This window comes from Eubalaena glacialis, chromosome 9, assembly GCF_028564815.1.
Source record: "Eubalaena glacialis isolate mEubGla1 chromosome 9, mEubGla1.1.hap2.+ XY, whole genome shotgun sequence".
NCBI lineage: Eukaryota > Metazoa > Chordata > Mammalia > Artiodactyla > Balaenidae > Eubalaena > Eubalaena glacialis.
Genome location: NC_083724.1, coordinates 35,025,967 through 35,053,786, shown reverse-complemented (window position 1 = coordinate 35,053,786; position 27,820 = coordinate 35,025,967). Strand labels below are relative to the sequence as shown.

The 27,820-nt window shown below is 43.9% G+C and overlaps 1 protein-coding gene and 1 long non-coding RNA gene across 2 annotated transcripts in view; one reads left to right on the top strand and one right to left on the bottom strand.

Moving 5' to 3' along the window:
• Positions 1–25,240, bottom strand: part of LOC133098340 (uncharacterized) — a 54,588-nt gene extending 29,348 nt beyond the window's left edge. The window contains exons 1-2 of the long non-coding RNA XR_009702133.1: positions 25,033–25,240; positions 11,288–11,408 (exon numbers count right to left, since the gene is read on the bottom strand). This is a non-coding gene — a long non-coding RNA (uncharacterized LOC133098340). The remainder of the gene's footprint in view (positions 1–11,287; positions 11,409–25,032) is intronic.
• Positions 6,305–8,493, top strand: LOC133098099 (small ribosomal subunit protein uS14-like). The gene is given in 2 exon segments (XM_061200809.1): positions 6,305–6,393; positions 8,319–8,493. Coding segments are annotated over 2 exon segments (264 nt in total).
• Positions 25,241–27,820: the final 2,580 nt, after the last annotated feature.

The window sequence follows — 27,820 nt, the reverse complement described above, 5'->3', positions numbered from 1 at the left end:
GGAAGCTGGGATGTTCTTGTCATTTATCTCATAACTAATCCATTTATCTGTGCATTTAATAAGCATTTGCTTAGTACCTATTTTGTTTCTGGTGCTGCACCAGGTCCTGGGTTGAGGATAGGGGAACCAAGATAGATATGACATAGTGGCTGCCAACAAGAATCACTGAAAGTCAGTCCTGGAAAGTTCCTCAGCATTTGTCTGATCCAACCCCTCATTATACAGAGAAGGAAACTGAGGCCCAGAGAGAGGGAGACACTTGCACAATGTCACACAGCATTAGTGGCAGAGTCAGGCTCACATCTAGACCTCTTGATTCCTGTGCTAGTAATCTCTTCCTCACAATCCTGCTTCTGAAGAGCACTTCTTCAAAAATAGTTCTAACAAAAATGAAGTTGATTCTTCCTGGTATTTTACTAATCTCATTCATGTAGACACATCATCATTGTGCAATGAATCTTATTATTATTTTAATTATAGCAAGGTTTGACTTCCTGGATATCTGCTTCAGAAAGGCATGCAGTGAGCTTTCTGGAGACACCCAGTAAAAGTTCACTGAACCCAAACCTCCAAGTCATTCACCAGAGAGATCTAAAACAACAGAAATAAAACTAACTGACATTGCTTTGTCTCACCATCTTGTGACATGCGTGAGAATTCTTAGGTAGAGAGTTACCGCCTGTGTCATGGGTAAAATCCCAAATCATTTTGTGGAGTTTGTTATTATTCCAACAGCTATGAGAGCCAACATTTGCATGTACCAACATCTCCTTGCAGTATCACTTCCTGGATCCTTTTTGCTCGATTTAGTAGTCTTGTCTTTGCCACTTTGAAAAAAGTCCCACATCTCACTGAATTTCAGTTTTCCCTATCTGTTTTGTTTGTTTGTTTGGGTTTTGTTTGTTTGTTTGTTTTTAGTAATAGTCACCATGGGTATTAGACAAGATTAGTGGTTCTCAACCAGGGACAATTTTGTCCCAACCCCTAGTGGACATCTGGTAATGTCTGGAGACATTTTTGGTTGCCACAACTGGGGTGGAGTGATACTGGCATCTAGTGAGGTAGAGTCCAGGGCTGCTGCTAAACATCCTATACTGCACAGAGCAGCCCCTCCCAACACAATGATCTGGTCCAAAGTGCCAGTACTGCTGCTGTTGAGAAACCCTGGTTAGACTCTTTGGCTGCAAGGGACAGAAACCCAAGTCCAACTTGCTTTAGTAAAAGAAGAAAAAGGAAAAAAACAAAAACAAAAACAGGGTGGTTATTGGAAGAATATTATCATTGTTTTTAAAAAAAGAAAAGAGCTAAAAAAAACTTCAGGATGGATACACCTTGGAGATTAGCGTAATTCAGCTCCCATCTGGACTACCTCTCCTGTCTGTCTTCCTTTTGTTCTCATTCTTTCCATGTGACACAGGCCTAGCCACCCTAGTTTTGAGCACATATCCTCGCAGCCTCACAACCAGAAAGGAAAAGGTCCTTTTCTTTCCTAGATCCACTGTCACAAACCCCAGAGAAGGATTCTGATTGGTCAAGCTTGGGTCACATCCTCATCACCTGAACCAATGACTAAGGCCAGAGAGGGTGAAGTACTATATACAATGATTGACCTAGCCTGGGCCAATGCCTACCCCTGTGGCCAGAGGGATGAAATCTGTTTCCTGAAGTGGAGGAAGTAGGTTCTAGATAGAGAAAAACAATAGCCACTACAGCATGGAATAATAAAGAGGGTGCTGGACTAAGAGTCAAACATCTGGATGCTATTCTTGGCTTGTCTCTAACTTGCTGTGTGATCTTGGACAAGTCCCTTTCCCTCTCTGGGCCCCAGTTTCTTACCTGTACAATGAAAAAATGGACCAGAAGTCAAAGATATCTCCCACCTCTAACATTTGATAACTTTTGATTGGTTAAGTATTGTTCATGTTCCCAACAATGTTGACATTTGAAAATACTTGCTAAACCCACCTAGCTTTTAGATTGCTGGTTCCAGGATACAATATAGTCTAGAAATATCTAATTTTTTTTCAAATTTAGTTTAGTTATCTGGTCTTTTCCAACTTCTTAATGATAATGAAAACAGCATCAACTAAAATGCTTTAGCACCTATTCATATTTTCAAAATGGTCTGTGTACTTCTCAGTTCTTTCATAATACTCAACCCTTATAGGAAAAATTTGTAGACCCACAAGAACCACTTACACATTGCTTTTTCTTTTAAAAGAATTACTAGTGATTAAGAAAGATTAAATATATGAATAAAATCTACTTTCAACTTGGTATATGAATTTTATGTTAATCCTTATTTTGAAATGCATGTAGTCAAAAGAAATAGATGGTGTTGGGAAATCTCCAACAATATGGAAGATAAGACAAAGATTTCAATATCACCAACCACTCATTCATTCAACAAATAGTTTCTGAGTACCTACTATGTTCCGGACACTATTCAATGATCTGCCCCTGTGTAACTTACATTCTAATGGATGCAGCTACATTTTAGTAATTGAAGAAGGATTTTTTGAATTCTAGCCCATCATCAACGAGGTGAAGTCCATACCTCTCAGCCCCTTGCCAACCCCTCCAGCTCCAAGAGAACTCCCACTCACATCCTACACCTCACCAAACAGAACTTCCAGGTTGCTACCTTCGAAATTCACCAGTTCCAGGACTTCCCTGGTGGTGCAGTAGTTAAGAATCCACCTGCCAATGCAGGGGACACAGGTTCAAGCCCTGGTCCAGGAAGATCCCACATACCGCGGAGCAACTAAGCCCATGCGCCACAACTACTGAGCCTACGCTCTAGAGCCCGCGAGCCACAACTACTGAAGCCTGCGTGCCTAGAGCCCGTGCTCCGCAACAAGAGAAGCCACCGCAATGAGAAGTTCGCGCACCGCAACGAAGAGTAGCCCCCACTTGCCGCAACTAGAGAAAGCCCATGCACAGCAACAAAGACCCAACGCAGCCAAAAATAAAAATTAATTAATTAATTTTTAAAAATTTTTAAAAAAGAGTAGCCCCCACTTGCCATAACAAGAGAAAGCCCATGCTCAGCAACGAAGACCCAGCAAAGCCAAAAAGAAACCTCACCAGTTCCCACACACCTCTTCTACTTGGAACCCTCTTGCCTTCTCCACATTAGTATCACTGCCTCTGGGAAACCTCCTTGTATGGTTCTTTCTTCCTACCCCCCAGATTTAGTCCTGCCCTACTCTGTGCCCCCCAAACCTTATACACATGTCTATCACTTAACACCTCTCATTTTATGTCAGAATTATTTTTTATGTCTTTGCTTCTCTCACTGGAATACAGAGTTCTCTAGGGAAAGGAAAGGTTCTTATTTACCTGAGGACTTTTGGGGCTTGACAATCCACACACACACACACGCACACACACACGTGCACACGCATGTGCCTCAGACCTGCTCTTCCTCCTCTACTCCCCTTCTCAGTGAGTGACACCCCCATCCTCCCTGTTATTCAGGCTAGAAACCTGGGCATCATCCTCAATGAATCCCTTTCTCTAACCTCCCACATCCAACCAAGGTTCATCATGTTTACCTACCTCCTTACATACCCTCACCTCTGGATGAATCAGTTACTTCCCTTGGCCTAGATCAAACTTGCCCTATCCCTCATAGCCTGGGTAGCTTGTTATTCAGGGTTCACTTTAATCTTGACCTCCTCTAGGAAGCCTACCTTAATTCTTGTCCCTCCAGGCTGGGCTGAGTGTCTGTTCTCTGGGTAGTTTAGGTCTCCCGTGCTTCCTAGTTTATATGGCAATTCTTCTTCTCTCCTAGTAGACTATACACTCCAAGAGGGTGGGTTATTGTTTATGACTGCATCCCCAGCTTCTAGCCTATTTCCTGAGATGTGATAAGTTACCACTAATGACTTTTTAAATAAATGCAGGAACAAACTCATTTGGAGTCAGAAAGCCTGGATTCCACTCAGATCTGCCATTAACTAGTTGGGTCACTATGCACTTAACTTCACTGAGCCTCAATGTTCTCATCTGTGAAATGGCCATAATAACTCCCCCCAGTCTACCTCCAGGGTTGAATGCAAAAAGCATATGAGATAATAAATGTGAAAGCTATTTATAACCTCTGGGTTGTTTTACACATGTAAGGAGTTACTTCTAAATGTTTTGGGTTGTGTTTGGTTTTGGTTTTGGTTTTTATATTTTCTCTGATTATTTTAAATATAATTAGGTATTGCTCCTACTTGCGAATTTCCTGTAGGTGCAGAATCCGAGAACTATGTTGCTGCTACTCATCTCTGAGAAGATTAGAAGTGTTTTGATTTTTTTAAATGTTTAAGAGAATATTTTTGATACAAATTGTACTAGAGGCACTATTGGAAATAATCTAAATTTCACTTAACCAACTAATACCAAATTGATACAAATTAAACAAATTAACTCTTTATAAGTATTGATATAAAGGGAAAGAACTGACAATTCAGAACAGAATAGGAAAAGAAAATATACAAAGCAAACTTAACTTCAGTTTTACACTTATTAAATTAGCAAAAAACTTTTTTTTTTAAATAGCCTTTGCTCTTCTCATTTGGTTGATCTTAATTTATTTATTTTTAATAAATTTATTTATTTTATTTATTTATTTTTGGCTGTGTTGAGTCTTCGTTGCTGTGCGCGGGCTTTCTCTGGTTGCGGCAAGAGGGGGCTACACTTCGTTGCGGTGCGCGGGTTTCTCATTGCTTCTCTTGTTGCGGAGCATGGGCTCTAGGCGCGTGGGCTTCAGTAGTTGTGGCACATGGGCTCAGTAGTTGTGGCCCGCGGGCTCTAGAGTGCAGGCTCAGTAGTTGTGTTGCAAGGGCTTAGCTGCTCCGCAGCATGTGGGATCTTCCCAGACCAGGGCTCAAACCCATGTCCCCTGCATTGGCAGGCGGATTCTTAACCACTGCGCCACCAGGGAAGTCCCACAAAAAACATTTTTAAATGATAAGTCTCAATGCACATACATTGCTGTTGGAATGTAAATTGCTCAGTTCTCTGAAAAGCAAATTGATAAAATATATCGAGAGCCAAAAAATAATTCTACTCTTGGAAAGCTATCTTAAGGGAAGAATTTAACAGAATAAAAAAGTTTTGTGCACTAAAACATATAGATTACTCATAAATAATCAAAAAGTGCCAGCAACTACGACAATGGAGAAATGGTTTGGTAAAGCATGCTGCATCCATGGGATGAAGTATTTTATACAATTAAAAGCAATCATTATGGATGCATGGCCAGGGTGCTCTTAGTCCTGCCCACAAAACTCCTGTGAGTCCTGTTGGATGGTTTCTTCATGATCAGGGGAGGGCCAAACTCTCAGAACAGATCCTTGCTCAAGTCTTCAAGCACTCAAGGCCAAGTTCTCCAAGATGTTCCCAATGAAAGTGTTCAGCTTAAGCCATAGCCTACAATATAGTGGCAGTGGATTTGCAGGAGGTGGCAATGGGCACACTAACATTTCAGTAGCTTGGTAACTTACTGTTGACTCTGCTCACAATGAGGCTGTTCACATTCTGCTGGCCTTGAAGGAGACTATGGACACCTGGAGCAAGGTTGTGTCTCCTGCAGCCAGCTCCTAACCAAAATTAAGAGGATGGCCAGGGACTTCCCTGGTGGCGCAGTGGTTAAGAATCCGCCTGCCAATGCAGGGGACATGGGTTCGATCCCTGGTCCGGGAAGATCCCACATGCCGCGGAGCAACTAAGCCCACGCACCACAACTACTGAGCCTGCACTCTAGAGCCCGCGAGCCACAACTACTGAAGCTCGTGCGCTGCAACTACTGAGCCCATGCACCACGACTACTGAAGCCTGCGCGCTCTAGGGCGCACGTGCCGCAACTACTGAGCCCACGTGTTGCAACTACTGAAGTCCACGTGCCTAGAGCCTGTGCTCCCCAACAAGACAAACCACCGCAATAAGAAGCCCGCACACCGCAATGAAGAGTAGCCCCCGCTCGCTGCAACTAGAGAAAGCCTGCGCGCAGCAACGAAGACCCGATGCAGCCAAAAAAAAAGAGGATGGCCAGACTCCCTGGGGAGAAGGAGTCAAGTGCATTCAAAAAGGCAGGGGGGGCTCTGACTCTGGGCTCCCTGTAATTGTAAGAGGGTCCCATGAACTGTGCCTCATGGTGTTCATGTGCTTGTGAAGTACCCTCTTCTTGAACCTGGACTGGTCCTGGTACTCAACTGTAACTACAGAACACAGCAGAAGTGAAGCTGCATGCCTTCTGAAGCTAGGTCAGGAAAAGCTTTCAAGCTTTTGTCTGGAACACTCTCTGAAAGCCATGGGCCTCGTGACTGCCATCCTAGAGAAGCCACTTTTAGGCACTCTGGTTGACAATACCAGCAAAGCGCAGCCTTTCAGCCATTCCCAGTAAGGCACCACACGTCCTCCAGACCAGCCCATCCATGAGCTGAATCCCCCCCAGGTGACTTCAGTCGGTATTGTATGGAGCAGACGAATCAATCAGCTAATCTTGGACCAAATTCCTGACCCATGAAATTATGGGACATTATTAAATGGTTGTTGTTTAAGCCACTAAGTTCTAGGGTAATTAATACACAATAGTACATAAGCAGCACATCACCTTTGGAGGATGCTTGAGAATAAACTCATAATTCCAGAAATAGGTAACGATAAAGAATCAAGTATTTATCTTGCCTTCCCTTTATGAACTGTACTTCAGAGTAACCAAACAGTTGATGAGATCAAGCTCTTCTTTATAAATAATTATAGCTAATAAATGATGAGGGAATATCAGAATTAGAATATCACCATTTGAAATCCCTGATGAAATAATAACGATCATCAATGACTGCAAAAATCATTAGGCAAAACCCCAGCGAGGAATGGTATAACAGGTTAGGCTGAAAACACCTCAACCCAACGATCAATATTTTCTTAATAAGCTATGAAGAGAGAAAACCAGACTTTACGTGCCTCCTGATATGAGGCAACAAGAAGTATATGGCACCAACTCTGAAGCTTTCTTGTCCCCAAATCAAATCTGAGCCTGATAACACTTCTAGATTTCATCCCAAGGACCAGAGGAACATGTTACATGATCCCCTGGGGGTGTAATCCACAAAATCAAAAACATGGAAAACTCTACGGGACAAACAACCAAGTTTCTTCAAAATATGTATTTTTTTTAAATAGAGGAAGAAGGGGACCCTATTGATTAAAAGAAACTTAGGAGATATATCAACCAAATCCAAAAGTGTAGACTACCTCTGGATTCTGATATATATATATATACACATATATACATATATTTGAACATTTAATACATTTGAAATATATATATTACTGTATATATATAATGATAACTGACTGGATATTAGATGATACTAAGAAATCATTTTTAATTTTTAGGTGTGATAGGTTACTATAATTTTTTTGAAAGCCTTTATCTTTTAGAGATAAAAGATACATATATTCCAATGCATATGGGATTTTTCTTCAAAAGAATCCAGTGGTAAGGGGGTAGGAGTGAATAGGGTATAAATGAAGCAAGACTGGCCATATATTGATATTTTAAAGTTAGGTGATGGGGATATGGAGGTTTAATATACTAATATCTTTAGTTTTATATATAATTTAAATTTTCATCTAAAAAAACTTTAAAACAAATAGCTCTAGCCAAAAAAAGTGTTTCCAGTGATGCATCTCTGAGTGGTTTGAGAGCAAGAGAGACAGTCTTTACCTCCTCCCTCTCGCCAAATCCCCCTGCACTTACAGGACTAGAAACCTAAAGAGGCATCTGAAGTCACATTTTAAGGAAGCATAATGGAAGGGAGTTTGGAGAGGGAATGAAATCATTAAGGAGGATTATACTGTCACCACTCGACACAATGGGGATTGCTGCTTTTAACCGCTTTAAACAAGTCTTACTTCATACCAGAGCTTCGACTCAAGAAGGCGTCACCATGGGAAGTGGATCCTGCCCAGGAGATCAAATCTTTCTTCCTGGCTGAGTCTTTGAGTGCATGCTCCTGCCCTCCACAGCAAGAGAATAGAGGGGATTCTTAGAATGCACTTGAAATTCTATTTTCCTCTTCATGGTGTCCTTGCAGCCAGGGGTCTTGGAAAGCTCAGGAATGAAGGTGCCTCGGATAAAGTGGCCTTCCTGACTCTGAGGGGCTGGGGGACCAGGTCAAGTTTCTGCCTTTCTGGGGGTCTCTACTTCTTGCACATTCAATGAGATGTAGTACAGCATAGAGTCAGCCAGCCTCTGGACACAGTTGGTTCTGCAAGTCACCAGCTGTGCAACATTCACCTCATTGCATCCCTGAAAGCAAGATACGTCACCAGTAGCTCTACTAGAGCCATCCACAAAAATTCAGCCAGAGTTCTAACTCTTACTGCATCTGCTCAAACTGGCACCGTCTGATCAGGAAATACAACCTAAATGTGTGCCACCAGTGTTTCCATCAGTCCATGAAGGATACAGGATTCATCAAGTTGGACTAAGTGATCTTCCGTGAATGGATTATATAAGACATCTACCTGACAAAACAATGCTAGCTCTTTGTACAAAGAAAAAAAGTCTTAATCTTAAAAAACAAAAAAAAGTAGGGATGATAACTTCCAGCTCACATTGTTGTTGGAAGGATAAAATCAGGTAATGTATGTGAAGTGCTCAGCATGGATCCTAGCATTGAGTCAGCTCTCAATAAAAGGATATTACTATTATTTATTTCTCCATAAAATGTGGATTGGATCGAAAGATCCTTAAGCTTCCTCCTAATTCCAGTGTTTGAGGATTCATTCATTTATGCAACAAGCATTTATTGCCAAGCCCTACACCAGGTGCTGGTGCTATAAGGTGGAGACACCTGACATGGGTGTTGGAGGCTAAAGTCAGCATATAAGGCAAAAACTGCATACTCAAAATTATTCTTGAAAACTCTTCCACCATCAACTGACCTCCCAAGCATCTGCTCCCCCATTCAGAGGTGCTGTCAGAGGTGCTGCTGGTGGGAGGAGCAGCATGGAGTGATGGTGGCTGAGGGATCTTTCAGGACATGGCATCTTGTCTCCTCCCAGGCCCCAGAACATGAAAGCCTTAAACTTTCCTCCATTCAGAGCAAAGCTGTGTTCCCTCCTTTGCTTTTGAGCCTTCAGCCCCAGTGCTGGATGAGAAAATGGAGGGCAGCCTCAGGGGTCACCTTCCATCAAGCTCAGGGTCGCTGTGAGACGGTCATCGCCCAGTTGACCAGAAGCATGCTGTTCCACTGAAATGTATCAAGCACCTTCCATGAGCAAGGTGTGCTGAGCATTGGCAGGAGCGGAGTAAGCCAAAGGTGGCCCCCCCAGGACTGTACAGATGCAGACCCCAGCCACAGTAAAGCAGGGTCAATAGGGCCACAGGAAGGCCCAGAGATGGGCTATGGGGACCTAGGGGACAGAAAGAGTTACCTAACCTTCCTGGGTGGTGATATTGAACCTGACCCTTGGAGAACAGAGAAGACCTGGGGGCAAAACACTGGGGAAAGGGTGCCCTGGGATGAGGAGACAGCAAGAGGCAAAGTTGGAGGCAGGGTTGATGGGCTGTGTCTGAGTAACAGCATGTGGACCATATGTTCGGTTGAAGAGGAAGGCGAGGCTGGAGAGTCAACGGGGCCAGGTGGCAAAGGCCGTAAGGTCAGGCCAAGCGGACTGGGCTTGGTTGTGTAGGCAGTAAAGAGCCAAAGGCCTGCAGCTGGGCTTAGCGAGAGGACCCGCCTGGGGTGAAACTCTCCTCCCAATACCTGCCCACAACCTCTCATAGGACAGTGCACAGCACCCTCCCAGGTTCGGAAAGCCCCAACTACAAACCCTTCTGCCCCAAGATCAAGCCTTTCCATAGTGGCTTCAGCAGGAACTTTAGGGTCAAGAGAGGCAACCCTTTAGGTTTCTCTATACAACTGCCCTTCATTATGGAGAAACCACACCAAGATGGGGTGGGAGTGGTGGAGGAGATGAAGGCTAAACCTAAGAAGAAGGGCTACTGACAAAGTGGCAGACTAAATAACCTGAAAGCTCCCTGCTACAAAACACCTACAAATGCTGGGTAATATTTGTTTTAGTCATTTGAAATATACCGGAAATGTCACGGGAAAGTAAGGGTATTTCCAAGATCAAAACAAAGGGAGAGGGACTTCCCTGGTGGTGCAGTGGTTGGGAGTCTGCCTGCCAATGCAGAGAACACGGGTTCGAACCCTGGTCTGGGAAGATCCCACATGCCGTGGAGCAACTAAGCCCGTGCACCACTAATACTGAGCCTGCGCTCTAGAGCCTGTGCTCCGCAACAAGAGAAGCCACCGCAATGAGAAGCCCACACTCTGCAACGAAGAGTAGCCCCTGCTCGCAGCAACTAGAGAAAGACCGCACACAGCAACGAAGACCCAATGCAGCCAAAAATAAAAATTAATTAATTAATTTTTAAAAAAACAAAGGGAGAGCTGAAAACCAGAGCAGGAAGAGGGCTGCAGTCTTACAGAGGAGCTGTCAGGGTAGCAGTGGAACTAGGGGCTTGCCTTCCAAGCATATGGGAAGATTGGTAAGAATTGTGCTAGAAGGGCCCTTGGGAGTCTCACTCTGTGTGTGCTTGTAAGTCCCTGGCTGCCCTCTGCTTACAATGCTTGGAAAAGCCAGAAATGTTCTCTCTAGAGAGACAACTCGTATGGTGGAAAGAACCCGTGACGTGGCTCTGCCTCTATCCTTCGACATTCCTTCTTCCCTTCTCTAAGCCTCAATTGTATCATCTTTTAAATGGAAATGATGCTGCCACAACTGGCCTCACAGGGTTACTGGGAAAATGCACTCATTCATTCAACAAACCTGTATTGAACGGGGAGTGTGACAAGTGTTGGGATATGGAGCGAACAGGATAAAATCCCTGCCTTCAAGGAATTCACATCTAACAACTGAACAAAGAGAACAGAAAACAATATGGAAACAAATTTGTAGAGATAGGCAAGGTAGAGAGGACAGAGCTCTACCCAGGCTTGGCCAGGAAGGTTGGCAGGCTCTGGGGGAGGTGTTGTCCGAGCTGAATCATGAAGGATGAGTAGGAGTTGCTCACAAGAAGGTACAAAGGGCATTCCAGGCATGAAGAGAGCCCAGGGTCTGAAGCAGTGTGGCATGAATAGGGAACTACACACGGCACAGTGTTACTGAGCGATGAAGTACAGCTAGGGGGGTGAGAGAAAAGGGCTAATAGAGACACAGCTCACATGGCTGGAAGACAAGGCCTTGGATAGGCACAAATAATAACACTTACGTGAATTCCAGAGAAACTTCTTCCTCCTTGAAATAATTCACAATCCTCTTCCCACACCCATGACACCTGGGGCAATCATCAGAGCAAGATTCAGGCTACTCTTTTGAGTTAGCCTGGGTTCCTAGAAAGCAGAGCATGAGTCAGGGGCTTACGAGCTATTCTTTTATTAGAGATCAGGAGTGAGGGACAAGGGGAGTGAAGCAGGAAGGAGGGAGGGCCAATACAAGCATGTGCTATGGAGAAGGCTACCGCTAGATGCACCTCATTATTCAATTTCATGGAAATGTCCCCATGCAATCTGCATCTCAGGTAAAGTAACCAACTGTCCTGGTTTTCACAGGTCTGAGGGATTTCCCAGGACATGGGACTTTCAGTGCTAAAACTGCAACAGTTCCAGGCAAACCAGGATGAGTTGGTCACCCTACTCTCAGGACTGTCTTCAGTGGTTGAATTTTCTCCTATGGAGTGTTAATTTCCCCCGTATTTCTGGGTTGTGCATGTATGGGCATCAAATTGACAGGAAGGTCAATGGGGAAACCTCAGGGAGGGAGGAGAGAGACATGTAACATGGGCCTGAGTGAGATACTACCAGGATGAGCCTATATGAAATAAGCATCCACACAAAGTTGGTGACTGTAGCAGCCACTGGAATAAGAGATAGTGAGGCCAAGAGGATCTGAAGTGGGGCATCCTTCATCCCTAATTCAGAGACATTAGTCCTGGGCAATCTCCTATCTTCAATGTGTGAGCTCTCAGCATGTGACAATCAGCTTGGTGCCTTGGTGTTCTATCCCATGTCCATCGTGAATAGAATAGATAAATACTTTTAAATTACAAAAATCCTTTTTTTTTCTTTTTTTCTGGCTGTGCCACACAGCTTGTGGGATCTTAGTTCCCCAACCAGGGCCCCCTGCAGTGCAAGCGCAGAATCCTAACCACTGGACCGCCAGGGAATTCTCCAAAAATCCTATATATCAACTAAGAATAAAGAGGAAATGCATCTCAAGACTGTAAGGGATTACAGGTCTTCACTAGGTAGACATCTTTAATAGATATGAAAACACAGATGACAAAAAGTCGCAAGAGTATCTAATCCAGAAAGCAATGGGGATGAAACATTAACCAGAGTTGCTTTCAATCCAGATCCCTCGCCAATTAAGCACAGAGTTCAGAATTGCTCTCCTAATTCAATTTGAAGCCACTGAGTGTTCTTGCCATAGTACTCCAGTGCCTCCTCAGCATATAGACAGTAGCTAAAACCACAGGAGTGGATGAGATTGCCCAAAGAAAGTCTGTAGAGTGATAAGAGCTGTAAGACAAGAATGGATCCTGAAGAACATAACATTTAAGGAAAGGACAGAAGAAGAGGTGCTCACAAAGGAGACAAGTAAGAGCAGAAACAGGAAAATTCATTGTTGTGTGTACCAAAATAGGAGTACCAAAAGGAGAGACTCCTCAACTGTCCAATGCAGCAAAGAGGTTGAGTCAAATAAGGACTGAAAAGTTTCTAATGGGTTTGGCTATTAGGGGTTCTTGGTATCCTTAGGGAAATCTAGGGTGGGGGCAGGAGGCAGAGTACAGTGGGTCAAGGAGTGAATAGGCAGTGATGAAGTAGAAATGGTGATTTTAGACCACTCTTTGAAGAAATTTGGTAAGATTGGTCAACAAGTTGAAAGGCAAATACAGGAAAGAAAGGAGATAATTGTTGCTACAAGGCCCTGAAGACAGCTGGAGGGAACAGATGAGGTCCAGAGCATAGGTGGACATATTGGCCTTGAAAAGAATGAAGGACACTCTAAGAATGAGATAGAGGGAGTGATGCTGGATTTGAGGGTAGGTAGGTAGGAAGACAGGGATGGTCACACTTGATGGTCTTAATTTCTCCATGAAGTAGGGCACACACAAATGGTGTGGGAAACTAAAAATGGGGTATGAATAAAGGTTGAAGAAAGTGGAAGAATGGGTAAAAAGATTAACAAGTGGCACTAAGAGCCTGGCTGAGACTGAAGACCTTGAACGTGTTGCTATGTGTGTTCATTAATTCATTCATTCATTCACCCATTTTGGAGTACATCAATGACTGTTGGTTCCCACTGGAGCCAGTACTCAATGACTTAGTTTTGGTCATACAGATACATGTCAGAGTCTCACGAAGCTCAGGGCTCCAAGCTGTGATCGAGGATCATGACTCCATCATGGCAACACCTACTGAGTGATCTCATCTTCCATCACAGCTTCTACTACTAGGTGGATGCTGATGACCTTCAAATCTCTGACCCCAGTCCAAACCTTTCCCTAGGCTTTAGACCAACATATACCCAACAGATATCTCAATCTCAACATATCCAAATCCATACCATCTTCACCCCCAAACCTGCTCCAACAGGAGAGTGGATCTCCCCAGTCTGTGCACATGAGGATGTCAGGTTACCTTTTCAATGTCTACTTCCTTGCTTGGTTCTAAAAATACCATCTCCAAATGCTTCCCTTTGATGTCAGGAGTCATGACTTTCCGGGGCTATGCCTGGCCCTGCCCACTTGAAGGCTCAAAAGAAATGTTTATAATGTTACTTCTGGGCTCCCCCACCAGGCTGCACAGTCACACCATGACTTGCTACAGGGCACTCCAACTGACCAACACCCAGCACTGAAGATTCCTCCTGATATAGCCCAGCCACCAGCTCAGGGATCCTACCAAAGAACTAATGTCAGTACTTGAGATCAGGGAACAGAACAAACAGATCTAAACTCATATCATCACCTTATCTTCGCCAACAGGGTCCAACCTCCCAAAGCCAAGCTTCAGACACTCTACTACTGTAAAGCAAATTAGACCACAGATCAACTGGAACAACAGATGGATTTCATCCTCTCTGCCAGCTCAGGTGGATTAATGATGGCCACCTGAAGTTACAAAGGACTGTAGAACCTCCACCAGGCTCATCAGGAAAAAGCTGATGATGGACTGGTCATGTCTGCCACTGGGACAGGCATGAGATGGGGAAGTAACACCAGTTATAGGAGAACTTCACATGTGAAAAGGCCTCATTAGACTACGGGCCTCATACTAGACCACAATAAAAGTCTTCCAAGTCTTAATACTGGTTATGGAGCACATGATTGTCTTACGTTAGCATGTTTATTCATTTATTTTTTGTTCATTTAGAGATATTTATTGAATGTCTATTTTGTACCAGATATTGACCTAAGCACTAGGAATACAGCTGTGAATAAGACAAACAAGATTCCTGCTCTCACAGGGCTCTCATCCTAGCAGGATGTGTAACAAATAAGAAACTGTTAGGCAGATGTAAGAGCTATGCAGATAATTAAAGCAGGATGATGTGATTCAGATTATCTGAATGACTCCTTTTGACTGGGCATCAGGGAAAGCTGTAGAACGATATGGAGTAAGAGAGTTCTAGACAGAGGGAACAGGTAGTGCAAAAGCCCTAAGTCAGGAAATTATTTGTGTTCAAAGGAGGGAAAGAAGGCCAGTGTAACTAATGAGGAAGAGCCTGGTTCAAAAAGACACTGGAGAAGTAAACAGGAGTTAAGATCACATGGAGTTTTGTAGGCCAGGATAAAGAGTTTAGACTTTATTCTTGGTGTTTTGAAAAATGATTTAAGGATTTAAGCAGAAGAGTTGGCATAATCTGATTTATATTTTTAAAGAAACACTCTGGCTGCTGAGTGGAAAATAGAGAGCAGGGGTACAGGACAGAGGCAGGGACACCAGTTAAGAGGCCACTGCAGTAATGCATGTGATAGCTGATGTTGGCTGGGATGAAGGTGGTAATAGTGATGATGAGGAAAAGTTTCAAATTCTTGATTAGTTCTAGAGGGACATGCAACAGGACTTGTGTATAAGGGGTGAGAAAATCAAGAAATCAAAAATATATCTAAGGGACTTCCCTGGTGGTCCAGTGGTTAAGAATCTACCTTCCAATGCAAGGGACACAGGTTTGATCTCTGGTCAGGGAACTAAGATGCCACATGCCTCAGGGGAACTAAGACCGTGCACCACAACTACTAAGCTCACGTGCTCTGGAGCCCGCACGCTGCAACCAGAGAGCCTGCGCGCCGCAACAAAAGATCCCGCATGCCGCAACTAAGACCGGACACAGCCAAATAAATAAATTAATTAATTAAAAATATATATATATATCTCTCTAAGGTTTCAGGCCTGATAACCTGTATGAACAAATATTATTTACTGGAATAGGAAATGCTGAGGAAAGAAAAGGCTTGAAGTTGGGAGGAACCAAAAGTTTGATTTGGGACAAGTCTGACACACCTATTAGACATCCAAGTGAAGGTACTCAATATAAGGCTGGATGTTTCTGAGTCAAGTTCCAAGAGGCAGACAGAGCTGGAGACAGAGTCTGGGGAGACATGGCTACACAGAGAGTATTCAAAGTTTTGGACCAGAGGAGATCACCAACGGAGAAGAAGTAGCTAGAGAAGAGGACTATGGCCAAAACTTTGAGCACTCTGACATGTGGAAGTCAAGCAGTAAATGAGGCCATCAGCTAGACAGACCACAAAGGGGCAGCCAAAAGCATGTGATATTCCAGTAACGAAGTGAAGAAAGCAGTTCAAGAAGGGAGTGGTCTACTGAGTCAAGTGCTGCTGAGAGATCAAGTAAGGACAGAGAAGTGACCACTGGAGGTTATTGGTGACCTCATCAAAAACAGTCTCAGTGGACTGGAGAGAAAAGAAGCCCAATCACAGAGGGCTGAGCAGAAATAGGAGGTGAGGAAGAAGAGACAGGAGACAAGTCCATGAGAAAGGCTGCTTTGAAGGACAGCAGGGAGACAGGCCATCAGCTGAAGGAAGACATGGGGTAAAGCAAAGGCTCTGCAGACAGTGGAGATGATGGAATAGGTATGCATTTTGTTGGGAGTGACCTAAGAGAAAGAAACTGGGGATGCAGCAGAGATGGGAGAACTGTAGCAGAGACGGGAGAATTGGAAAAACAAGAGACCAGAGGATTCAGCTCCCAAGTAAAAGGAGTATCTTTTGGTAAAAGTAGGGACACTTCATCCATAGCAATACGAAGGCAGACAGGAAAGAGAAACACAAATTCAGACGGATTAAGAGGTGTGGTGGGAAGATAAGGGTGTTCCTTTGTAACTGCTTCCTATTTTATCAATAAAATAGGAGATGAGGTCATCAGATGAAAACGGGGGAGGGGTGTGGAATGGATGGCCCCTCCTGAGAGGCCCTCCCAATGAGTGGGGGAAGGAAGGAGGTAAAGATGTGAAATAACTGTCTTTGGGAATAGGAAGTGAACACCTAGAGAAGAGTGGTAGGACTGCTGAACAGGATTGGGTGCTCATTTGAGATTTGTTGTCATGAATTTAAAGTGAGACCAGTTGGTCTGGGTATATGTTTTCTCCTATGCTTGAGTTCAGGTATGTGGTAGGAAGATATGTAGGCTTTAAGCAGAGGGCAAATATGAAGGAAGAAGAGTGGAATAAGGGAATTAGGAGTGTTTGAAAAGACTAGTTATGACAATGAACCACAGAAATAAGTGCTGGTTAAGGAAGAAAGTGAGCACAGGAGGGAAATGACAGATGATAAAAAAAGTGGGAGGAGCAATGTATTAGAAGTCTTGATGAGACAGCGTAGAAACATTACCCTCTGGGAGCTGGAATGAGAGGAGGTGGTGGTCAGAGAGTAGGATGCCTAGGTTTTGGGTGATGATATGGTCATGGGTGTGGCAAAGGAATGGGTGGCTGGGGTGGGATAGATCAAGGGAGGAGATCAGAGAGGAGAAGATCAAAGAAAGGCATGAAACTGAGAGGCCAATATGTTAGATGTCTCATCCATATGGATGCTGAAGTCACCAGGAACGGTGTCAGGAAAAAGGACAGACAGGAAGACAGTGTGTCAGTGCTAAAGACACTAGTGAATGAGGGTAAAGAATGGGTTCATGTGAACTTCAAGGGAGTGGAGTTTTGAAGGAAAAGAGAGAACTGGATTTAGAATTAACAACAGAAAGCAAGGAGACTCTACCTAATCCACCACACTTACCTCACCTATCCCACCTACTTCACCTCCAGGCCCTCAGGTACCCAGTGGTTAAGAGGAAAAACGTCCTCCACTTGAAAGGGTTGCAGAAGAAAGAGTGTCATAAGCAGACACCCAGCTTTCATTTGGTACAGAAACGAACAGAAGTGTAACACTCAAAGAAGAGGTTGAGGATATTGGGGAGAGTGTAACTGACGGCCATGAGTTCCCAAACCCCCAGAGGAAGAGTTTGGGAGTGCCAGAAGAGGTAGGAAATTGAGTCAGATTAAAGACTGTTCAGAGTACCATGGGGATTAGGGTCCCATTGCCCTGAAGAGCTTGAGTTTCTGGAGATGACTGAGGTTAAACGGTGTTCGAGGCATCTTGGGGTTAATCTTGAGGGTCTCCTACGGAAAGGCAGATTTGATACAGAAAGAACATGGCTGGTGGGCAACAATTCTCTTCTGTGCCAGCACGTGGGGTAGAAACCACAAGGTGAGCCCCTGGGGGATTGTTCTCTTAAGTGGCTGGTGCTGGAGTTCTCTGTGAAGGCTTCTGGGGAGGGGCCATCTGCCCTGAAGCTGGATCCTTAGGGCCAACTTTTCTCTCTGGTGGTGCAGTGCTATGGAGATCTGGAGCACAAGGTCCACAGTCTGTCACTTTGCTCCTGGGTAGTGCAGCGCTGTGGTGGACAGTTTCATCTAGAGGTAGGGTTACCAGATAAAATCCAGGACTCACAGTTAAATTTGAATTTCAGATAAACGATGAATACTTTTTTAGTATAAATATATCCCAGATATTGCATGGGACATACTTAATACTAAAAAATTATACTCTATCCCTGACGACTGCCAAATGATGTCAGTGCTTGTATTAGGCAGGGTTCTCCAGAGATCTATAGGGTGAGTCAGCAAGCTGGAGACGAAGGAGAGCCAAATGGTTTAGTTCCAGTCCAAGTCCCAAGGCCTAAGAACCAAGAGTGTTGATGGTATAGTTCTGGTTCAAAGGCTGACAGGCTAGAGATCCAGAGAAAAAGCCAATGTTCCAGTTCAAAGGCAGTCAGACAGGAAGAATTCTCTCTTGCTCAGGAAAGGGTCAGCCTTTTTACTCTAGGCAAGCCTTTAACTGACTGGATGAGGTGCACCCATGTTAGGAATGGCAATCTCCTCTACTCAATCAATTTAAGTGTTAATCTCAATAAAAAGACACCCTCATAGAAACACCAGAATAATGTTTAACCAAATATCTGGGCACCCCCTGGCCCAGTCAGGTTGACACATAAAATTAACCATCACAGTGCCCATGTTTGCACTTTTATGATGGAATTGGAAACAGGCAGTAATATTTTAATTATAATAGTTAATGAGAAAAGCGAGGCAGACCTAATCTCAAGGTGTTAACGGAAGATGAACTATCACAGGCCTGTAAGAAGCAAGCTTACAGAGGTTCAAATGGAGAAAAGTTGTGGGAGAACTAAGTAATCTCACACGCACAGTAGTATAAGCATGATGGATTCAAATGAACCTTCCCCTTAAAAGGTCAGCCCCGGGGCTTCCCTGGTGGCGCAGTGGTTGAGAATCTGCCTGTCAATGCAGGGGACACGGGTTCGAGCCCTGGTCTGGGAAGATCCCACATGCCGCGGAGCAACTAGGCCCGTGAGCCACAACTACTGAGCCTGCGCATCTGGAGCCTGTGCTCCGCAACAAGAGAGGCCGCGACAGTGAGAGGCCCGCGCACCGCGATGAAGAGTAGCCCCCGCTCGCCACAACTAGAGAAAGCCCTTGCACAGAAATGAAGACCCAACACAGCCAAAAATTAATTAATTAATTAATTAATTAAAAAAAAAAAAAAAGTCAGCCCCAGAGTAGCGTTGCAAATAACTGTTTAGTGTCAGCAAGAAAAAAAAAAAATCTAACACATTAAATGCCATTAGTCTGAATTTGATGGGTTTTGTAGTATTATATTTAATTTGTAGATTTGTTTTGGTTTTATTATTTATAGGGAGGTTATACCTAGTTTTATATCTGTACATATTAAAGTTACATTAAACTAAAATACATTTAAGTCAATACTGGGGAATCCATGAGATTTTTGTCCTTTTAAATGGGTCCATTAGACTATTACCTTTAATTTAAGAAATATTTATATATAATTTAAATGTATTTCAGGCTATTTTTTAGGGGATTTATGTTCTGGAGCATTTCATTTGTAAAATTCATTAGACTAGATATTACTAGAGGATTTTTTTAAATAACAAATTATAAAGTGTGTACTATATGCTACACTGGATTTGGAAAATGTACATCGTATCTCCTCTCTGACATACACAAAGCATTTTAGTAAATAAAAGGCTCTGAGAAATCCAACAGAAAAAGATACCAAATGTTGTTTCACTCAGTGTTTCCCAAGCTTATCTGTGCAAAGAATACCTCTACCACAGCAACTATTAATATCCTGCGGAACAGCTTTCTTTGAAAAACACTCATCTATAATACTATCTAGAATAAGAATATTTATTCAACATTTTTGGGCCAAGGACCTCTCTAGCAGTCTAGCAGAGCCTATGGACATCTTAGAATGATGTATTCAAGTGCATAAAATATAAAGGATTACAACGGAAACTAACTATACTGAAATACAATTTTCAAAATAATTTTAAAACAAATGGGAGTACCTGAAGGAGAGAGAAAGAGGAAGGGACAGAGAAAAAAATATTTAAAGAAATAACGGCCAAGGACCACATACTGTATGATTCCATTTATATGAAATGTCTAAAATAAGCAAATCCATAGAGACAAAAAATAGATTAGTAGTGGGGGTGGAGTGGGGGGAGGTTGGAAGGTGACAGCTAAAAGGAACAGAGTTTCTCTTTGGGATAATGAAAATGCTCTAAAACTGATTGTGGTAATGAATGTGCATCATCCACATAGATAATAATATACATTTAATCGTATGCTTTAACTAGGTTAATTATATGTTATGCAAACTATATCTCAATAAATCTGTTTAAAAAATAATGGCCAGAAGTTTTCCAATTATATTGAAAACTATACAGATCCATGAGGCCAAGTGAATTCCAAACAGAAGAAACATGAAGAAAACTACACCAAGGCATATCATAATCAACTTGCTCAAGACAAATGACAGAGAGAAAATCTTGAAAGTACTCTGAGAAAGAGATACATTATATACAGTGTTAGAAAGACAAAGATGATGGCATATTTGTTGTTGAAAGCAATGCAAGCTAGAAGAGAGTACAGCAAAATCTTTAACATCTGAAAGAAAACACTGGCAACCCAGAATTCTACATGCAGTGAAATTATCTTTCAAAAACAAAGGAAACACAATGAGATGCCACTTCACACCCATTAGGATGGCTATTATCCAAAAAAATGGAAAATAAACGTTTGCAAGGAAATTAGAACCCTGATGCCTCACTGGTGGGAATGTAAAATGATACAGCCACTGTGGAAAACCGTTTGGTGGTTTCTCAAAAAATTTAACATAAAATTACCATATGATCTAGTAGTTCCACTCCCACATATATACCTAAAACAACTGAAAATAGATGCTCAAACAAACACCTATACACAGTACCTAGAGTCAACAAAAATGTATCATACACTTAAAAATTTGTTAAAAAGGTAAATCTCATGTTAAGTGCTCTTACCACAATAAAATTTAAAATTTTTTAAATGTTCATAGCAGCACTATTCATAATACCCAAAAAGTAGAAAAAAACCCAAATGTCCATAAACTGACAAATGGGTAAATAAAATGCGGTATACACATACAATGGAATATTATCCAGACACAAAACGGAATGAAGTACTGATACATGCTACAAACATGAACCACAAAAACAAGCTAAGTGGAAGAAGCTAGTCATAAAGGACTACATGTTGCATTATTCCATTTATTTCATATTCCATTATGAAATATCCAGAATAGACCAATCTATAAAGACAATAAACAGATGAGTAGTTGCCTGGGACTGGGGGAGTGGGGAATAGGGAGTGACTTCTTTTTTTTTAATTTTATTTATTTATTTATTTATTTATTTATGGCTGTGGTGGGTCTTCGTTTCTGTGCGAGGGCTTTCTCTAGTTGCGGCAAGTGGGGGCCACTCTTCATCGCGGTGCGCGGGCCTCTCACTATCGCGGCCTCTCTTGTTGCGGAGCACAGGCTCCAGACGAGCAGGCTCAGTAATTTGTGGCTCGCGGGCCTAGTTGCTCCGCGGCATGTGGGATCTTCCCAGACCAGGGCTCGAACCCGTGTCCCCTGCATTGGCAGGCAGATTCTCAACCACTGCGCCACCAGGGAAGCCCCCGGGAGTGACTTCTTAATGAATATGGAGTTTCCTTTGGGGGTGATGAAAATATTCTGCAACCACAGTGGTGATGGTTCACAGTATTGTGAATATACTAAATGCCACTGGAAATGGCACTTTAAAATGCTTAAAATGGTGAATTTTATGTTTTTCTGTATTTTATCACAATTTTAAAAACCACCATGAGATACACTGCACACCTATTAAAATGATTAAGGTTAAAAAGACCAAAGGACTAATCTTTCTTAGAAAGTTCAGCATACACCAACTACCATATGATCCAGCCATTCCTTTCCTAGGTATCCCAAGAGAAATGGAAGCACATGTCCACACAAAGACTTGTACACAAATGTTCATAACAATTTTACTCTAATAGCCCAAAACTGGAAATAACCAAAGTCCATCAATAGAGGATGGATAAACAAATTGTGGTCCATCCTTACAATGGAATAGTATTCAGCAATATAAAAAGAATGAGTTATTGACATATTCAGCAATCTGGAAGAATCTCAAAAGAATTATACTAAGGTATAAGAAGACAGGCAAAAATGAGCACGTACTGAATGATACCCTTTATATAAAATTGTAGGAAATACAAATTAAGCTATAGTGACAAAAGCAGATCTGTGGTTGCCTGGTGACTAGGGATAGGACAGAGGGGTTTCAAAAGGACACAAGAAACCTTTTGTGGGTAAGGGACATATTCACTATCATGATTGGAGTAATGGTTTCACAGGTACATACATATGTCAATACTTATCAAATTATACACTTTAAATATGTGGAGTTTATCATATTTCAATTATATCCCAATGATGCTCTTAAAAAATTTTCTAAAGTATATGTGATAAGGAATGTTTAAGGAAGAAAATCTAAATCACGCTTTTATTTTCTACTAGATTGTGCCGTTATAAATTTGTCTTTAAAAAATTTAAATCTTGTTCCAGGGACTTCCCTGGTGGTGCAGTGGTTAAGAATCACCTGCCAGTGCAGGGGACATGGGTTTGATCCCTGGTCCGGGAAGATCCCACATGCCGCGGAGCAAATAGGGCCGTGCGCTACAACTACAGAGCCTGCATTCTGGAACCCGCGAGCCACCAACTGCTGGGCCCACGCACCACAACTACTGGGGGCCGCGCGCTCTAGAGCCCGTGCTCCACAACAAGAGAAGCCACCGCAATGAGAAGCCCACACACAACGAAGAGTGGCCCCCTCTCGCCGCAGCTGGAGAAAGCCCATGCGCAGCAACGAAGACCCAACACAGGCAAAAATAAAAGTAAATAAATTTTAAAAATTGACTAAGCACTCAATGTGTTATGCTGATTGCTCTGTCGATGACTGTATTGGACAGAATAGGCTAGAATAAACTACAGTAACAAACAGCCCAAATCTGAGCAGCTTAATACCACCGAGGTTTACTTCTCACTCACCCTGCACATCCATAACAGTTGATGGGGGTCATGTTCATGGTAGTTTCCCCGAGACCCAGGCCAATAAAGCTCCAACACCCTGGAATGTGGCCTCCTTAGTCAATGCAGCCGGAGAAGAGAGAACTAAAGAGTCAAGCACCTGTGACTCAAAGTTCCAGTCCACAGGTGAGAAACACCACTTGCAATCATATTTATTGGCCAAAAATAGTCATGTGACCATGCTTTACTTCAAGGGGACTGGAGATTGCATGACGTAGGGAAGAAGTGGATATTGGTGAACATTAATAATCTACCACAATTACCCATGCACAAAATTATTTCCGCACCAACAAATGACAAAAGGATTGAAACAGAACGTACTCAAAGAATGTGAACTGTCCGGGAGCCAGAGGTTCTACCCAGAAAAGGTGGGAAAACTGCAACTCCATCCACACTTAGAAGTCCTCTTTTCTCTCAATATGTTCCCTGAATGGAGAGCCACAATTCCAGATAACCCAGGGACAGCTGGGTGGCAACTCTACTTGACTTTTAAAAGTCTCTAAGTGGCCTGCATATCAACTTTTTTACACTTGCTATGCATACCATCAAATACCTCCACCACTCACTCATTCAGTATCTGCCCATTAGGCCCAGGTGTTGAAGAAACCCATCAGGTGGGGCCTATACTCAAGAGGTCTAAACAAGGTGCTATGGGAACACAGAAGAGGGAGCAATGACTTTTTAAAAGATGTTTTAAACACTGACCTAGCCCGTTTTTTTCCTGCATTTGTGATACAAATCTGGGTCCCCACCTTGCCAATACTGCTCCACGGCCATACACAAATCCCTTCACCTTTCCGAGGCTCAGTTTCCTCACCTGTAAAAAGGGAATAGTAAGGCTTACCTCCCAGGATTGTTGTGAGAACAAGGATGAGATCATGTCTATGGAATTGCTTTGTAAACTGTAAAGCTTTGTGTCAGTCCAACTTATCACCACCATCACCATCATCACGCTGTCTTGCACTGTCTGGAAGGGGAGCCCCAGGATTGGGGAAGGCCCAGAGGAGACAGAGGCTCCCAGCCGGACCGTGGAGTCAGGGCCTCTCTCTAATTAACTCTTCCTGGCAAAAGTTCCTTGCTGGACATGTTTGCCTGCCATCAAAACGCCAGGTGAGGCTTCCAGGGGCCGCCCACTGGCCCTAACACAGAGGGGAGGAATGATGATTCACCAGCCCTCTAACAGCCTCGCTTACAGGCCTCTTGGTCCAGCCCCTGGCAGATGCTGTAGAAGGCTGGCAAGAATGCAGCGGGGCCAACAGGTTTTTAAGAAAAGAAAGAGAGAAAGATGGAAAGAGGGAGGGGAAGAAAAAAGAGAGGTAAAGGAAAAGAAAGAAGGGCACAAAAAAGCAAAGGGAAGAAATGAAGAAAAAGAAAGTAGAATGTGATTACCACGGGCTGGGGGGAGGGGGAAATGGGGCGTTGTTATTATATGGGTGGTTATATAGTTTCAGTTTTGCAAGATGAAATAGTTCTGGAGACTGGTTGCACCACAACGTGAATGTACTTAACACTACTGACTGTACACTTAAACATGGTTAAGTTGGTATATTTTATATTATGTGCTTTTTACCATAGTTAGAAATTAAAAATTATTTTCAAAAGTGAAGAAATGAAAAAGGGAGGAAGGAGAGGCAAGGAGAAAGAAAGGAGGGGGGAGAGGAAGGAAAGGAGAGAGGGAGGAAGGAAGGAGAAGGGAGTAGGGAAGGAGTTAGGGAGGAAGAGATAGAGGAAGAGAAGGAAAGAGAGAAAGGATGGAGAGAGGAAGGACAGAAGGGGAAAAGGAAGGAAGAAGGAAAGAGGAAGGGAGGAGGAAGTAATGGGAGGAAGAGGGAGGAATCACAGGGATGAAGAGGAAAAGAAGAGAGGAAGAAGGAAATAAAGGGAAGAAATGGAGATGAAAAAAAGGAAAAGAATGCTTTTCAGGAGACTACCTGGCAGCGCACGCACGGCCACGTCCGGCTTTCTCCCGGAGGTCCGCGGCCGGGGGTGGCCCGCTGGGCAGAAGCCTTGGGTTCAGGGCCGCTGCGCGTGACGTCATCGATGGCGCCGGCTCCCCGCCTTCCGCTCCCCACGGCAGGGCGTTGTGCAGTCGCGAATAGAGCTGGTGGCTGGTCCCACTGGTGGGTACCGCTCTTCTTGGGTGGCTGCGAGTCCCTTGGCCTTTGGCCTTCTGCCGGCCATCCCCTGCGGCGGCGGCGGCGGCGGCGGCGGCGGCGGCGGCGGCGGCGGCGGCGGCGGCGGCGGCGGCGGCGGCGGCGGCGGCGGCGGCGGCGGCGGCGGCGGCGGGAGGGCGATAATTGCCCAGAGACGCAGCACTTATCCGGGCCGGTTGTGCAAGGAGCGCGGGAGGGAGGGCTCCGGGCGGCTGCTCTCACGCTTCAGCGGCCAGGCATGCGCGCGGGGGCGAGGGGCGGGCGGGGGTCTCAGGGGGCGCCTCCGGGTGTTCCCGCTGGAGACACCGCGCCGCTCCTCGGGAAAGGGCCGCCGCTGTCGTTGCTGGGAATGGGGAAGACCTGGGTTCCCAACCCCGTCCTGCCACTTGCCATGGTGTGTGATCTCGGATGTCACTTCGCTTCCGGTCCCCAGGCTCCTCTGTGCACAAGGAGTAAAATCACTACCTCTCCTTGTGGTTTTGAGGCTCAGAAATAGTGCAGGTGAGGCCTGGAGCAGTGCCAAGCATACACTGGGTACACGGTGAGTGGTGGCCATTAATTATTTCTCTTATCACCTACTCCAGGAGCTCGCGCTAAAATTCTATATACTACCCTCTCCCACCTGGCCCACACACAGCCTATCAAGACCTGGGTTCAAGTTTTGTCTGCCACTGACTTGCTGAATGACCTTGGAAAATTTGCCTACCCTCTCTGGTCTTCAGTTTCCTCTTTCGAAATGGCATGATGAAGGTCCCCACTTCGACAGTCTGTTGGGAGGATTAAATGAGGTGGCCCTTGAAAAGGTGTGAGGGTCATACCTATATCAGATTCTGCCAGCCACTGTCCTTGAAAAATTCTTTTCCCTTGGCTTCCATGACAACAGGCACTCCAGGTTTTCTTCCCACTTCTCTGGCTGCTCCTTCCCAGTCTCGTTGCAGATTCCTTCTCCCTTACACATCCCTTAGGAGTTGGTGTGCCTTGGGGTTCTCTCTTAGGCATCCCTCTGTTCCTTGGTGAGGGATGACTTGGTGACTGAATCCTCTCCAAGACTTCAGGTCCCAGCAGCTACATGCAGTCCAGACCTCTCTTCTATGGATCCAGATATTTACAGGACACCTCCACTTGGATGGGTGCCACAGGAACCTCACATTCAATATGTTCCAAGCTGAACACATCATCTTCCTAACCCAAAATCAGAGGGTGATGTCTAGGCTCTCCATTCTTCCCAGGGCAGGGAGAAACCTGAGAGCCATCCTTAAGGCTTCCCTCTCTCTCATCCTCCTACTGTCCAAGCAATCACTATGTCCTGTCCTTCCCACCTCTTTAATGTCCCTTCAGTCTATTTTCCATTCCCACTGTCACTACCCCCGTCTTGGCCACTGCTACATTGCTCTCTTGGAGGACTGCAACAGCCTCCTAACTTGTCACTCCGTCTCCAGTCTTGCCCCCAATCAGTCCTGTACACTGAAGCCAAAGTGCCCTTACTAAATACAAATCTTATCATGTCATGCTACATGTTACTTGCCTGCTCTCCAGACTCCAACCACATGGAATTTATTTCTGTTCTCAGAGTGCCATGCCCCTGGGCCTTCTCACATGCTGTTCCCTCTGTCGAGAACACTTATCAATACATTCCCTCTTTGTTTGGCTCAGTCCTACTTGTTCTATGGATCTCCCCCTGGACAATTCTTTTGCATAGCTTCCCCTGACCCCCAATCCCTAACTACCTTAGGGACCCCTCCTATTTGCTCTTAAAGTAGGAACACATGAACTCTTATCTCATGGTGAATTCGTTTTGATACAAACTTTCTAGAAAGCAAAAGGAAACATGTGTCAAAAGCCTTTAAAATGTCCATATTGTTCAACCCAGCAATTCCTTTTTTGAGAAATTTAAGAAAACCTGAAAGATGTACTCAAATATTTAAAGACACATATTCATCAGAGTGAAAAATGGAAACAACCAAAAGGTCCAATAAGGGATTGGTTAAATAAATATTACATCCATACAATGGAATACTTTTGAGCCATTAAAAATATAGGAGTATATGTAATATAGGGGAAAATCGTTCACAATATAATGTTAGGTGGGGAAAAGCAGGTTGCAAAATGCTAGGTATGCACTGTAAGGATCTAATTTTTAAAATAAATTTTACACAGAAAAAAGCATCAGGAAATATATATATGCCAAAATGTTACTAATGATCATCTCATGGGATTATGGGAGATATTAATTTAGTTCATTTTGCTTATCCGTGTTTTCTCCCATAATCCTGTATTTGCTCTCTAAGTACGTGATTTTTGGCCACGCCTCGAGGCTTGCAGGATCTTAGTTCCCCCCATAGGGATCAAACCCGAGCCCTCAGCAGTGGAAGCGCAGAGTCCTAACCACTGGACCACCAGGGAATTCTCATGATTTTTTTTTTTTTTTTAAATAAAGTAAACGCTGGTTGACTGATTGGATATTTTTATCCAGAGGCCTGAGTCAACCTGGCTGGGATAGTTGGGCCTCTTGGAGCTCTTCACCAACTTGAGAGAGGAGGGGCCTAAATGCCAGAACAAAATGCCT